This window comes from Typopeltis vanoorti, chromosome 13 (assembly GCF_054136105.1).
Source record: "Typopeltis vanoorti isolate ZY-2024b chromosome 13, IOZ_Tvanoo_1.0, whole genome shotgun sequence".
NCBI classification, from domain to species: domain Eukaryota; kingdom Metazoa; phylum Arthropoda; class Arachnida; order Uropygi; family Thelyphonidae; genus Typopeltis; species Typopeltis vanoorti.
Window position 1 is genome coordinate 13815111 of NC_143561.1, and position 15494 is coordinate 13830604.

General features: G+C 33.8%; 1 protein-coding gene across 2 annotated transcripts in view; it reads left to right on the plus strand.

Annotated features, from left to right (window-relative positions):
• Nucleotides 1-15494, plus strand: part of LOC150099941 (uncharacterized) — a 371458-nt gene that overhangs the window by 339366 nt on the left and 16598 nt on the right. For both annotated transcript variants that reach the window (XM_090402300.1, XM_090402301.1), the window contains 3 exons: nucleotides 8153-8303; nucleotides 12558-12681; nucleotides 13299-13571. In XM_090402300.1, coding sequence (XP_090258426.1) covers nucleotides 8153-8303; nucleotides 12558-12681; nucleotides 13299-13571 — 548 coding nt within the window. The remainder of the gene's footprint in view (nucleotides 1-8152; nucleotides 8304-12557; nucleotides 12682-13298; nucleotides 13572-15494) is intronic.

A 15494-nucleotide genomic window follows, 5' to 3' on the forward strand; every position in this document is an offset into this window, starting at 1 on the left:
TTAAAATCTTGTTGACGAGAAGGAAGGGGAATGGGGGAGGAGTTGATTATTTTTTTGATACTGTGATCGCTGTAGCCATTGGAGAGGAAAGTGCTGTGTATGTGGTTAAGCTCATTAGTGAGGGCGGTTCCACTGGAACAAAGATTGTGGGCTCTCTTGGTAAGAGTTTTAATAATGCCATATTGTTGAGAGGGGTGGTGGTGGGAGAGTTTGTGAATGTATCTGCCTGTGTGTGTGGGTTTTCTGTATACGGTGAAGGTAAGTGTATCATTAGGCAGGCGTGTGACTAAGGTGTCTAGGAAGGGTAAACAATTGTTCTTTTCCTTTTCCATAGTGAACTGGATTCTTGGATGTAGACTATTGAGATGACTGAGGAAGGAGTCTAACGTGTCTGGGCCATGAGGCCAAATAGAGAACACATCATCTACATATCTTAGCCAGATAGAAGGTTTGAGTGGGGCTGAGTCTATGGCTCGTTTTTCGAAATCTTCCATATAGAAATTGGCAAGGGGGGGTGAGAGGGGGGAACCCATGGCAGTTCCTTCTATCTGCTTGTAGATTTTGTTGTTCCAAGAGAAATATCCAGAGTTAATGGCAAAGGAAAAGAGATCTAAGATGTCAGAGGGAAAAACCTTTTCTAAGAGAGATAAAGTGTCAGTTAAGGGAATATTGGTAAACAAGGAGGAGATATCAAAGCTTACCAATATGTCTGTCTTCTTCAAGGTTAAATTTTCTGTGAGGGCTTTAAAGTGGGTCGAGTTTTTTATATAGGAAGGGGACCTTCCGGTGAGGGGGATCAGAGAGTTGGCCAGCTGTTTAGATAGTCTATAGCAAGGTGCATTGGTAGCATCTACTATAGGTGCATATGTTACATTAATTTTTTTGTAATCCCCGTAGATGTCCTAGTGACTAGGACGAAATATAGGAAGCATTAAAGTCTATTTTAATTCTTTTTAAGTGTTGTAAAAATATCCATTAAGCCTCCAACATGATGTATAAGGCATTGGTCAGACCACACATGGACTGTTGTGCTCAGTTTGAGTATCTAGTTTCAGTTATGAAAGTTATGGAATTGTTGGTCATATGTAAGAGAGGTGTTTAAGTCGGTGAAGAGATTTTACTGGATTAATACAGATAATAGTATAAATAGATCAGAGATGAGGACGAGAATAAGAGGTGACCCCCCCCTCCTGAAGTTGTGTAAACATAGGAGATTGAGTAGATATTTTGCATTTAGAGTGATTAGCAAGTGGAATGCATTGCCAGAATATATTGTTAATGCCAGGAGTATGAATAAGTTCAAGTTTCAATATGATGAGACTTCCCATGATGAGTTCACTCTATGGAAGTTTGTTTTTAAAATAATAATAATAGACTTTTTGCTAATCTGCCTGCATACTCATAATGCCAAGACCACTGGTACACTGTACCAACATAGTAGACAGAAGTCTTATTGGCAATTAATGCAATCAACCATTCAGTATTTAGCATTTTGTCACAATTAGCAACTTCTGTGATTGTTATGCAATGTTCTTGATTTGAACTGATAAATCTGGCAAATTCAACCAGCAAACAATGCAGTAGCATTCTTATTAGTGACACTTATGATCATAGTTGTTTGGAATTATGCTGAAACAACTAAGGTTATGGAGTAAATGTGTTATTTCTGTTAATTGTATGTGTTCTGCTAGCTGGTTCATGTTTCCGATATGAAAAACCAGAGTTTCCTGAAGGGAAACCCCACCATGTGGTGCATGTTCATATTGGAGCAGACTTCCCAGTGATGACTGGCTGTTTTCGTTCTCCCCCCACCCCACCCTCTGTACTTCACATATTCTATGCTCTGCTTCTGAATTTTTTCTGTTGGTTAGACCCACCATTACCGGAATTCAAATTTCAGTTGCCATGCAGCTTGTCTTGTAGACATCTGGAAAGAAAAAAATCCTGATAGTATGCATGCACTGTTTTGGCAAGGTTGGCAGACAGTCCTGGATGGTCCATTTTAGATCCCTTGGGTTCTGGACTTGGCTTTAAAAGTCAGCAGGATTGTAACTGCTCTTCTTCCTCATGGTTCAGGGACAGGCTCATGGCTTGCTGCAGTGCTGGTACATCATCCTGATAATCCTGGCATTTCACTTCCAAACACATTTATTGCTTGCTGGATTGTGGGCTCATGTAGCTGAGTGATGGATAGGGATCTCTGGTATCAAACCAAAAACCTCTCTGTTCAGGAATCCTTTGCTTTTAAATTTTTAAGAGGTCCTCACAAAGCTCCAACCAACTACAGAACTCATAGATATGTTGTTTACTGATTAAAATCAACAAAGAATTTAATGCATATGTAAATGTACCATAATTTCTCATTACCATTGCAACAGGTGAATGGCCAATATGAAAATTGACTTATTTTTTTTCAGAAGGGTTTAGTTTAGGACAGAATCTCCCAAAACAGTTGATTAAAAAAGAAAAAAAATGTTCTGGTGATATTCTAGTGGAAAACATTTATGTTAGCAGCACTCAGAAAAAGTGCTGTGAATAATATCTGCAGGAAGTGAATATCAAGTATGGTAACACTTCATAAAACATTCATTCTAGAGGAGTAGTAGTGGAATGAGATCTTTTTGACATTTTTGATGAGAGATGTTTAGAACTTATATGTTAAGGAGACATATGTGCTATGAGACACATGTTGATGCGGGATGGTGGTCTAGCAGGATTGTCATCCTCACATTTAACATATGTAAACCTCCAACATCTGTAAAAGCAGAATATTCCAACTGTCTCCTGTTTCGCTCTACATCTCCAATCCACTTTGATGATGTACATGTCAGAAATATGGGCATGTCCCAGACCTGGCTTCACCATCTGTGCTTGATTCAGTAATCAAGGTGGTGATAATAAATCATTCTCTTCAAAAAAAAAAAAACTCTAAATGCAGCAACTGTGAGGAAGAATGAGCATGCTAAAGGTGGAAAGATAAAAGCAATACAAATGAAAATTGAACCAAACAAAACTTCTCATATTGAGATGATGCAAAGAGGAAGTCCTCTTTGTGTCAAAACCCAACACCTGAAGTCCTCTTATGCTGAGAGGTGACAGTTAAGAAAATATCAAAAGGAACATATCCATATGACTCTCCTCTATCTCACAATTACAACATATCTGAACATTATGATCTTGACTTTCTTCTCTTTAGATTACAATAATCTTACAAACTATTATGGAACTCTAAATTAAAGATGCGAAAAAATTTAAAATATGTTCTTTGTCCAAGAATCTTTTGTACAAATGTAAGCAAAGTTTGGTTACACTTGGTGTAAGCTCATTGTGTGTGTACTGTGTACTCATTGTTACAATGTCCGCATGGTTAGCCTAGTGGCTTTGCACTTCACAACCATATATGCCTGGGGAAGGAATGTCCTAGGTCCAATTCCCATTGCCGATGTGAAGAGCTTAAGGATCTTCCTCAGCCATAGCCAAGTTAGCCGGTCTCGGGCATGGACAGCAGTGTTTTTTCCTTCCCCAATTTATCTGGGGTTTTTCATCCCGCAAAGTAGGCAAACCGGCTGTGAACACACACAGATCTACAGCCATAGATACTTAACCCCCCCCCCCATGAGGGAGCTCAACTCACCCCAATAGGGACGAGAGAGAAAAGGGAGGAAACTCTATATGAATAAATAAGTAAATTGTTACAGTGTACTGTCAAACTTTTCTCATATGTAATTCATTAATATGCAGATCTTTTATATATGGTATCCATAGTTGATTTAAATGAGACCTTGTTTTTTTATTACATTGAGTAGTGTGTCATATATTTCACTAGCTTCTTTAAATCTATATACTGTTGAATTCTATATATTGCAGTTTTTTGAACTGCCAATTTAATTGGTGTTTTTCTTTGATGTGAATTGCCAGTCATGATTTATGTGCCTTTTTTTTTTTTCTTCCCCCCCCCCCCACATACTTGGCATGTTCTTTTTGGCAGAGTTCTACAGATCAACCTGTTTGTCTGCAGTATAACAAATGCAAGTACAGAAAATTTTGTACACTCCAAGTTGTTTAAATGATGGTTGTGATTATTTTGGAAATCTTAGCATTATGGATATTTTTGGTAGTGGTTAAAAGGTAACTTTTAAGCTGTATTGTTTTAAAACTATTGCTGTTCTCTGTAACATTTTAATGTAAAATAAAGAAACAGCACCTTGTAGTTGTCTTGGTCTTGTATATGCTCTGCTTATTAGGCTATCATGTATTCCAGAGCATAGTTTGCTATTTCTATCTACTACTACTACTAATTAACACCGAATGAAAAGTAATTTAACTTTTAAATGTAATTAAAAAATTCTTATTTAAGTATATATTTAAATAATTAATTAGAATTAATGAGAAGTTGTTTTCAGATGATAATCTGCCAAAATTAGGGATATACTGTACTGTTTGTTATAAGACTAAGCTTAACAAATTTTCTGTGTGCCAATATGTAAGAATGGAATGATTGGTGTTGAGTCATTTAGAGACTGCTGCTGGAAGGGAGGGTAATGAGTGCTGAGAATGAATCTGAGCAAGTAAGAAGTTCTGTGAAAGAGCAAGAAAATAAGGAAAGAGAGATGAAAGTGGTGCTTATGAATGAAGAAGTAGGGCATGAGTGTAGAGAATGAGAGAACAAGTGTGCAAGACAAACAGGAAAATGGGGAGACTCGGGGTGGACAGGGGAACACAGCATGAGAAGAGTTGATGCTCCAAGAGGATGGGAATGAATCTGTAGGTATGTATTGAGAGGGGTGGCATTTGGTATGTATTGAGAGGGGTGGCAAACTCACGGACTGTCCCAGGCGACAAAAGCTCTAGCAATGCCACTGAGCAGAAATAAGAACAATTATGGCATTGATTGAAGAAAATTGTATAAGGACAACTAGTGAGGAAGATATAGTTGAGATGTTTAATGAGCAGTTCATAAAGGTCTTTCATTTTTGTGAATGTGACATCATGGAGAGTTTGACTGACTGTAAGTGTGGTAGGTTTCCATCAGAATAACCTAGATGTGAAAGTCAACCCAAGGAAAGAAAACTTATCTTGACTGAAGATCATCTTTCTTCAGTCAAGATAAGAGAAAATTTTTCTTTCAGGAAATAAGACAGGACTGTGTTTTGATAGATTTGCAATTCACTGGATTATCTTTACTCGAAATTGAGAATAGTGAGGTGATTAGTGTTTAAGACATTAGATGATTATATAGCAACTTATTGTCATAATTAGTTTTCTATAGAAGAAATGCTTTCTCTTAATATATTTTGATTTGTATGGTCATCACGTGGGAAATTTAGTCATATGAAGAGTATAAAATACAGCTTAGAAGGGGTAAATATAAAGTAAGAAATCATTGAATGCAAAAATATTATAAAGAAGCTTAAGAATCATTAGGAATTATTTTCATTATACTATATAGCCAGTTAGGAGAATGATCATGGAAGAAAGTCTTTGAAGATAGTGACAAGATGATACTACTGAAAAATAAATGATGTCTCTTAAAGGTAATTTGAGTACACAAATAAAAAGCTGAAGAGTATGGATGTTTCAGATTGCTAAATTTTACACTTAACAATGTACTCTGGAGTACAGTGAATACACGAGGTTTAAGTATGTTTTATCTGTAAGCAGTGGAGAAGATTGATACTAAAAAAACATTGCACGGGCTGTGAAGGTATTACAAGATGAGGATGAGGAAATTGATAATTGAGATTAGGGAGGAAAAAAAAGGTTATTCCATGGAGTGAGTTAGTTATTCACATGCGATGTCATTTTGACACTGTATAGTCTCTCCCTTACCTCATTGGGTTTGGGCGAAGCCTTCTGCTAGAAGTGGTAGGGCTGGAGGTGCCCTTTCCACAAAGAATTGGTTGAAAGATTACAAACATCCATGCCTCTGGCACCATTCAAACCTGCAGCCTTCTTGGCTGGAGAGCAGATACGTTAACCTCTCGGCCAACCATGCCAGCATTTCATGGCAGAATGACTTAATAAGACTACATCTAGACTAACATATATTTAGCATAGATTACAGATAAGTTGAAATAATGCCATATTTTGAAGATCTTTATAATTAGGAGAAAAGAGATTATTGCAATGGTATAAGTAGTTGAGAGAAACTTATCAGATACTGAGATTTTGTGCATGCTAAAGCAAGGGGCCTTCCTGGACATCATAAAGGCATGATAAGAAGCCTTTTCTTAGAAAAATAAGACTGCTTATTTTTCTAAGTGTGAAATATATTGTAAGGAACAGTCAGGGTATGATTAAAGGATGACAGATATTATGGTAATTTTATCTTAGAATGTATCATGGGGCTCAGTGATATTTTACATTAAATTTTTTTTTGTTTGTTTTCTGTCACTGCAATTTTTTTTTAAGTATTTTGATTGTTTCTAGAGATTTTGTTTATTTTTGATTGTTTCATCACTAAGTGGTCTGGTTATGATGATAAAAATTATCATAATAAGAATAAAAATCATGACCAGACCATTTAGTAATTTTTGGCTGAGACTTTTAGAAATACTTAGCGGCTATGTTTTTACATAATCCAGAAATCCTGCTCTTAGTGGTCAAAATTGGACATTTTCCACTTCAGGCCTCCAATATGTGGGACAGTACTCTCACATTAAATGATAAAAATTCATCTCCCACCTAGATTTCGAAGGGCAAGTTGAAATAATGCAATGTTTTGCAGAGCCTTATAATTTAGGAGGAAAAGAGAATATCGACTTACCAAATATCAATTTACTAGGATATTATTTTTCCTATTTTTTATTCCCTTTTATAGATTAAAAATAAATAGAGGAAATTAGACATGTCACTTATACAGTTGACTTACTGTAGCAAACTTACAGGGACTACAGGAGTAGCAGCTTGTTACTGCAAAGTTTGCTATAATGAATTTTGTTTAGTATTGGCATTGATGTTACAGAATTTTGGCTGGGACTTTTATGGTCCCACTTTTATAGTGGGGATTGGCTATAACATTACTAATTAGAACTAATATGTATGCATACACTGATTTTGGCATGTAATGAAAAAAAGAATTGCTCAGATTAGTTCATGTGTAAAAGTGGCCTTCATATTCATTTGTAATGTTTCAATTTAATTTACACTGCCGAAGGAACAAAATAAATACCATATGCTTATCAATTTAGCTGCCAATATTTCTTGGGTTTCTATATCCAGCATCACCAGTGTTTGTTTAGTGTATCACTTTTTAATGGGAATAGTCTTTAAATTATTTCTAAAAATCGTTTTCATTGATTGTGTTTTCTAGTATGATAGTTTATGCTGTGAAGATTTTGGGTATAAAACAGTGAAATAATGGCAATTAAATAAATCAATATTGTATTTATTTTTGTTCTTTTGGTGTTTGAATTAAATAACAAAATTACAGATGAACAACTGTCAACACTTAAGCTTATCTACATGTCTAGCTTTCATATTGCAAAATGTTCGTAAGTTCATCACTAAATCTGATTGCAGCACTTCTTTATATGAAAACAGGAATAATGTTCTAAGTAAGTTTCTGGATAGTAACACTGGTACAATAAGAGTAAAGTATGTAAATGACAGAAAGGTAGACTTTACCATTACAATTTCAGATTAATGGTGATAAATTAAGATAGACTAACAGAAAGATAATTTACATGGGTGTACACAGTTGAGATAACCCTGTCTGGAATTTGTAAATTTATTATAATTATGTTTCATTATGCACTGCACTTAATCTATTTGCTCCTCCTCTGTTTGGAATTGGACCCCCCTCCCTGACAGAATGTTTGTGGACACCCATAGTGATTAGCATATAAATTTTAAATACAGTATCACATACTATGCCAGCTAACCAATGCTTTCAGAAATATTAATATTTGCACATTCTTCAAGGAAAGCATTTGAAAGAAGTTAAACAAATTGAAGAAATGTAAATCACTAATGCATACATGTGTGTTTGTGTAGCGTATAAAAAAAATTAAAATTCTTATTAAAAAGATAATCTCTACAGTTACTGTTTGCCTACTTTGCTATAAAATAACCGTGGATGTTTATTGTTTTTGATGCCAAGATGAAACCTTTTTAGGTTCAATCATTAGAATTTTTGAAATATTTATTATAGTGCCTGCTCCCAACCGCAAGACCTTATCTCATTACATGGAAGGACTGTTGGATTTAAAGTTGGAGACAACTGGCAACTCTGTATATTCTTTATCTCCTCGACCTCTTCATGCCAAGACAAATTCACAATCAAATTTAAACTATGGATATAGGTTAGTGGCAGTTATGAATTGGAGTTTTATTCTGTTGATAAAATTTTAGAGGAGCTGAGCACTCCTCCTTTTCTGATGCTCTGTTTGAAGTTTCATTGCTTACTTTTGAAATTACTCTGCTACTTTTAAAATATTACCATTTTCAATTTTATAAATGCAACAATCATTATTAAAAACAGATAACCCATTATACAGAATTTATTTGCTTTGTAGACCTTGCAACCCCTTGTGTGTAGGAATGATATATAAAAATTATGTGATTAGTTAAAAGAAAATTATACTTGTATACTAAAATATCTTCAGTTAACAAATATAATTTTCTTGACCGGTGAAGCCTGCTACAGTAAACGAGCACGTGAATTGCATAAGCAGGTTCTTTGCATGGAGAATGGTTGGTGAGTGTAATGCATTGCCTGAGTGTGTGTTGTGAATGTAGACACATTGAATCAGTTTAATGCACAGTTGGATGAGCATTGTGTGAAATAGTGTGTACCTCCCATGATGAGTCTCTGACTCCATGGAGATTAGATGATGATGATGATAATAAAAACAGGAAAATATTCAAACTGCTTTGGATTTAACCTTGGAAGCAGTCCACCACTGTAAATGCAGTACGCATGTGAAAGAGAGAGAGAGAGGTGTTGCTGTTGCATGTTTGTTGAATGAACTTTGGTTGATCATTTGGATTATTAAATGAAGTTACACAAAATTGAGCTATGCCAGTTAGGTAATGTTCTGATGCAAACTAACTTCCTAGTTTTTGATCTATAACTAGAGAAATTTTAAAGTACATCTTTAGATAAATGTTACATCCATGTCTTTTGCAAAATATAGGGATGAAGCCATTTAATCCTCATTACTGGGACAACTTTTCATGCTGAAGGAGACCTCCCAGTGCTGGTGCTTTTCATTCTTTCTATATTCTTCTTTTTACTTCTGAAAATTTTATTTTTCTGTTTTGCTGGTGACCACTGTCACTAAAATTCAATGCCCTGCTACATTTACAACCTGTGGATATCCCAAAGGGATCCTGGTGACGTGTGCACTCTCAGCAAATGGGTGATCTGAGATGATCTCTTGGCTAGGGGCTTGCCTACAAGGATCAGTGGTGTTGCAGTGCTAGTGTAACATCTAGAGTAGTTCTAGTATCCCACTTACATACACATTTATTGTTTTCTAGATAATAGCATTGTGTGGGTTCTGTGCTGAATTGAGAAGAGCCCTAATGCAGAATCTAAAAACTCCCTTTCAGTACAAGTTCTTCAGTCCAAATTTTTACCAGACTCCAGCTTCTGTAAAAGCAGGATATCTGAACTACCCTGTAAGGCTTTACATCTGAAATGCCTTCAGTATCAGAAAAATGGGCAAACACAGTCAGGCATTGCACTTAAAGCATGAAAATAAGTGCTCTACAAAAAGGTGCATAAATGGGAAGTCAGAATCTTTCCTAAGTGTGCTAAAGATGGAGGGATGTAGAGGTAAAAAGGAAGATTATTTCCCATCCTCTGGGTTGCATTTAATTGCCACTCTGCTATATTGAGAAAGTTTTGTAGACATTCTTAATTTTGAATGAAGCTAGAAAGCCAGCTGGAGTGGACAGCTGATGAATTCAACTCATAATTCCTGTAGCAGTCTTGCTTTGGTTTTATGTAACACTAAAAAATCTCAAGCAGAGATTTTAAACTTCTCTTCTATTGTATAACTAATAGGAAATGTTTGTTTAACAATGAAACAGTAATTACTGGTTCAAATATCATGCTGCATTTGATACATCAGGATGCAAAGCTTTTTCTATAGTATGAAATTCCCACAAAACAATGAAGCTAGATGCAAAATACTGCAAATAAAAAAAGTGTTCTCATTATTGTATACATGTTTGCTCTTTGTTGAATAAGCAATTATTACCACACAGCACTCCATCTTAGTACTCCAAATCAATAAATTTGGTAGTGCCTGAAAAGCACAAGTTTAATTTTCAAAAATAAAATTAAACTCTTCTGTGAGGTTTAAAAATGAATATTGGTTACATCTAATGCAACGCTGTAAGATTATTATATTATTAAAATACAGTTAGTATTTAATATTTAACTATGTAGATATTAAATAGCAACATAATACTTAGCTAGTTACTGAATTTTTTTTTTTTTTTTCAGTCTTTCCATGGACAAACAAATAGAATATGTGTTTGTATTTAAATATCAAGATTATTATTGTTATTATAACCAGGAGTATTTTAACAACTAGCTCACTTAAAAAAAAAAAAAAAAAAAAAAAAAAAAAGAGAGAGAGAGAAAAGTTGCAATTTCTCCTTTTGTGAGAATTGCAACTTTCTCTCCCTCCTAGAAAAAGTGAACAGATTCCATTATTAGCAGACAGCTGCTGAATTTTGCTGGTGCCATTTCTTCTTAAGATAATGACTGTATTAACATTCACAACAATTATAAAACTGTAAAATCTTTGACAGACATTGAGCATGTGAATGTTACTCGTTAGGAAGAAGTGGCCCAGATAAAAATAAGCAGATGATTGTTGAAAAATATTCTTGTAAAATTGCTAGTAGAGATGATCCCCTACATAGCCTGCTGCATAGGGACGGGAGATGCAAGAAAGGAAGAATTTCAAAGGGTACGAAAATAAGCATGCCCCAGCTAGATTTTCCATATACAAGCATTACTGCCAAAATGCCAGTAGCCATTGTGGATTCAAGTAGGTGCTGCTCTATTATTTATAGCCATTGTCAGTTTAATAACAGGTCTGCAAAATTCTTGAAAATTTAACAGTCAGCTTGCAGAAGCCTACTTTAGCATGCCACTGATTATAACAAGCCTTCACGGAATCAAGAGACTCATTGTGAGAAGTTTTATTCAGTGAGCAACGTATCTCTCATATTAAACCTTAAATTTACTCACATTTCACCAACATATTCTACTCATCCACCACTCCATGTAAAAAATGATTTCTCGCTTCCCTCCTTCCCGCAGTTTTACACAACTGCCAGTGATGACTTCTCATTTTCTTCCTCTCACCTTCCACTCTATAGTCGCTTATGTGTTTTAGGAAGTAATCCAAAAATGACTTAAAATGATCCATAAAATGAGAGAAAAAGAACTGAAAGGAAAACAAATCATGTGAACAGTACAAGAATTAAAATAAAAATTAAAATCTTTAATCCTAAATTTGTGTGCTGCCTATGGTAATCTCTATTATGCTAAATTGGTAGAAGAAAGAACTGAAATAAATTTGATACTAGCTGCTGATTAGAAGTTGATTAGATGACTAGTTGCTTTTCTAAGCTTTTTTTTTTTTCTTGATTTAATCAATCTTTGGTGCAGGTAACTACAGTTCTCCTCCTGGAAACTTAATTTTTTCTGAGTTGTAAGGTTAAAACCTAACTTGCTTTGTTTCATACAATCATACCATTTCAGCTCAGTAATACAGCAGCAATTACCTGCCATAATCTTGTTGGTAGAAATGAACTCAGTTACTGATGAAGTGAGAGATAGTGGACTACATATAGATTTCTAAAAGTTAATGCTAAATGAAATCTGCTTTATTCCATTTGAAAAATGAATCACGTGCTAAGAAGATTTTATTTAAGAATATCTTACATTTACTAGACTGAAATATTTTCTGTTAAATTCCACATGAAATGCAATATATTTTGCAAACATTAAAAATGTTTGCAAAACATTACACTTAGATAACATTTAGAACATGTTTTGAGAAACTACATTCCATTACATTTGACAATCATGCTGCAAAATTTTAAAGATGTTTAAGGAAAATCAGTTTAATTATTTAACAGTACCCTAATTAAAATTGAAGTGCTCTGGTTAGTTTAAAAAAGTAAATGACAGTCATCTGAGATAAGCATTTATTCAGAAAAAAAAAAGGAAGGATAAAATGTGTAATATTTAATAATGAAGTTTAGAAAGAGAAACACTGGTTTTGAAGATATTCCTAATATACTCTTAATGTCCCAATAAATTCACTAAGTTTTGTGCATTGTAAAATATGTAAACATGGTGGGGACTGTGAAGTGATTCCCCTTCCTTTTAAATAACTAGAAATGGTAGTATTTGATATTATTTTGCATTTCATCAATAATTCATCACCATACAGATGAGATGAATGTTCTTTAGTGATAAATTGCAAGGAATTTATACCATTAGTTATGTGAATGCAAATAGGGATCCCATTTATGTGCATGCCACTATTTGAAAATTGATCTAACATGAAATTTTCTTTACTTAGGGAGGACCTTAATGTGTCTGTATCATCTTCCTACTTCACATCAGACCCAAAAGTTAAATTATTATCTAGATTTTCTCACAGTTTAGATAAACAGAACAGTGATTCTGAATTAAACAAAAAAAAGGTAAGAATTTTGTAATAAAAATATTTTTTATATTTTAATATGAACACTTGAAATGCTGGAATTTACAGGCGTCAGGGATGATAAGCAATATATTAAAGCAAGTTATTATTTTAAAGATGATTTTGAGTTATTAGAAACCATTTCCATGTTACTTGAATCTACTCTATAATATAAAATGATAAGCCTTTTTTTTTTTGTAACATTTTTGTGTTACAAATCACGTTTTTTGTCAAGTTATTTGAAATGTTTTGAAACTCGGGGTCGAAAGGGGCACGTTTTGAAACTTCAAAACGTGCCCCTTTCGACTCTTCAAAATTCGAGTCATCAGAATTCAGAAGTTTTCATCCCCCCCCCCCCCCAAGTTCTGGCTTACCCATCTGGAACTTGGGGGGGGTGAAAATATTGTGGATAATCATTTTATTGGAATTTAACTTTTAAATAACTCCTTTTAAAATGCCACTTTGTTACTGAAATTTGAAAGCTACTGCTTCATTTTCATAACATAAATACTGTAATTTTTATAGATATGCTTGTTTTGTATTTCATTAAAATAATTTAGAAGTGTCATAGAATAGGAATAATAATAATAATACTTTAACTTTTAATTATATTTATAGCAAGAACTTATAGCAAGCATTGGAAAGAAGTTGGAAATTTTAAGGTCTGAACAAGTAGCTGTCAGAGAAGAAATGGCACAAAATGAACAACTTGGGTGTGAAATTGCCTGCAGAGTAGAAAAACATGCCAAACCGAATGAATTGGCAAAGTATCGACAACACATTGAAGAATTGGAAAAAATCATTAACCTTCTATTGCTGCTGTCCGGAAGACTAGCGAGGGCTCAAAATGCTCTTTATAATCTACCAATGGATGCTACTGAAGAAGAAAAGGTAATTTATTTATTTATTTAGAAATGGAGAGATGAGAAAGAAGGAAAAGATTTTTGCCCTTTTCCTATGTATAAGTGCATTTTAAGATTTTTGCATTAAGCACCAAAGTTAAGAAATATAATTAAAATTACGTTATGTAAAAAGCAGATGAATCTATATGAACTAGGTTAATTAATTTTTTTGAAGTAATAAGTAAAAAAAATCAATTTAAGAATCAGCTAATTATGCAGAATTTTTGTAATTGTCATATTAAATAAAAACCTCAAATATATATCAGGGAAACTTAATTCAGAGAACTGTGTAAACAACTACTTGTTTTATTTTTATCTTTATTTTTGATCAGGTTATTCTGATTGAGAAAAAAAAATTAAATGCAAAAATTAAGTAGAGTAATCAATTAATTTTTATGTGATATCAGGCTATGGAATAATAATGCCAGTGTTACATTATTTTTCAGTCATTATGACAAAATCTATAAGTTACATCATTCAATAAATACATACCTATTGGCATGTATTTATGCAATTGCCTTTTTTGAACACAAAAAAAAAAACAACTTCACGGTTACTTTAAACTTTATCTTCTGGATGTTTGATATTTGGCAACTGGAATTTTTATGGAAGAAGAATTGCATTGTTAGATTTGTTAATTTTAATAATTTTGTGCAACTGACAATCTTTGTTAAGAAATCATTAATAAAGAGAGAATTCCATTCTATAACAACCAAGGACAGCTTTTTTTTTTTTAATTAAGGAATTGTAGGATTCAAACATAATTTCTGATGTTTACTGTTTAGAAAATCTACAGATTTGTTAATTCTTTGAAATGAAATGTGAAAATTTTGTGAAATGGCTTAGAGGTCCTCAATACAGATTACTATGAATAATAACAATAAAAGCTAAGATGAAGGTAGAGGAGGAGGAGAAGGATGAGAAGTATGATCTCCATGCAGGGCCATCGCACCCTGAGGCAAACAATTAAATATCATTCCTGCTGGATTATAAGAAAATCTCCAATTGCTATTTTGTTTTTATTACAAGAGAAACATTAATGCAAAATGATTACATAATAATATTAATTAAATGTTTGCTCTATGGGGATATCGCACAGTAAAACTATTTATAAATGCTCTTCTAAATTTAAATTATATGCTATGTCTGCCTCTATTGATAGTTGCTAGACAAACCAATCTTTCTTGGGTCATTGCTGTTCGCAAATAATTTTTAATCAGTTTAAGCTTGGAAAAACTTCTTTCTGCACATGCTACACTAACAGGAATCATTAGCGTAGCGACGGCACCTACCGCAATATGGCTGAACGAGAGCCCTTATTAAGCCATGCTGTGAAGCAGGCTGCCTCTATGCTACACTCTGTCCACAGTACTGTCTCCATGAGTCAAAAAAACAATTGACAAGTTGGGAGGTCAAAAATCTTTTGATAGATATATTGCTGAAAAGGTAACAACAACAAAAAAGTTGGCTGATCAAGATTTTATGAAGGAATGGATGTCCTGTTGGTTTAATTTTGTGCATATTTTATGATGTAAATGAATGTTATCAAGGGAAGTGGAAAAACTTCAGAACCGTAAAAAAAAAATTTTTTTTCTTAATTATAAAAGTCGCAGCAATTTTTCTTCTAGGAAGGAAAATAAATTAAGTATTATTAAAAACATGCACACACAGTGTGATTCATAAGTTTTAGGACGGAAGTTATAAAACATCAAAAAGATATGAGATAAGAAAAAAAACATTTGTTATTCAAAATATGATCCATTGGCAGGATTTAGCACAGTCATACAGTTTTCATATATCTACAGAAAATTTTGCTTGTTTGATTGTCTTTAATTGATTGGTTATAGCTTTTTTGATGTTGGAGTATCTGCAAATTGGTGTCCTTTCAGCGTCACGTTCAACTTGGGGAACA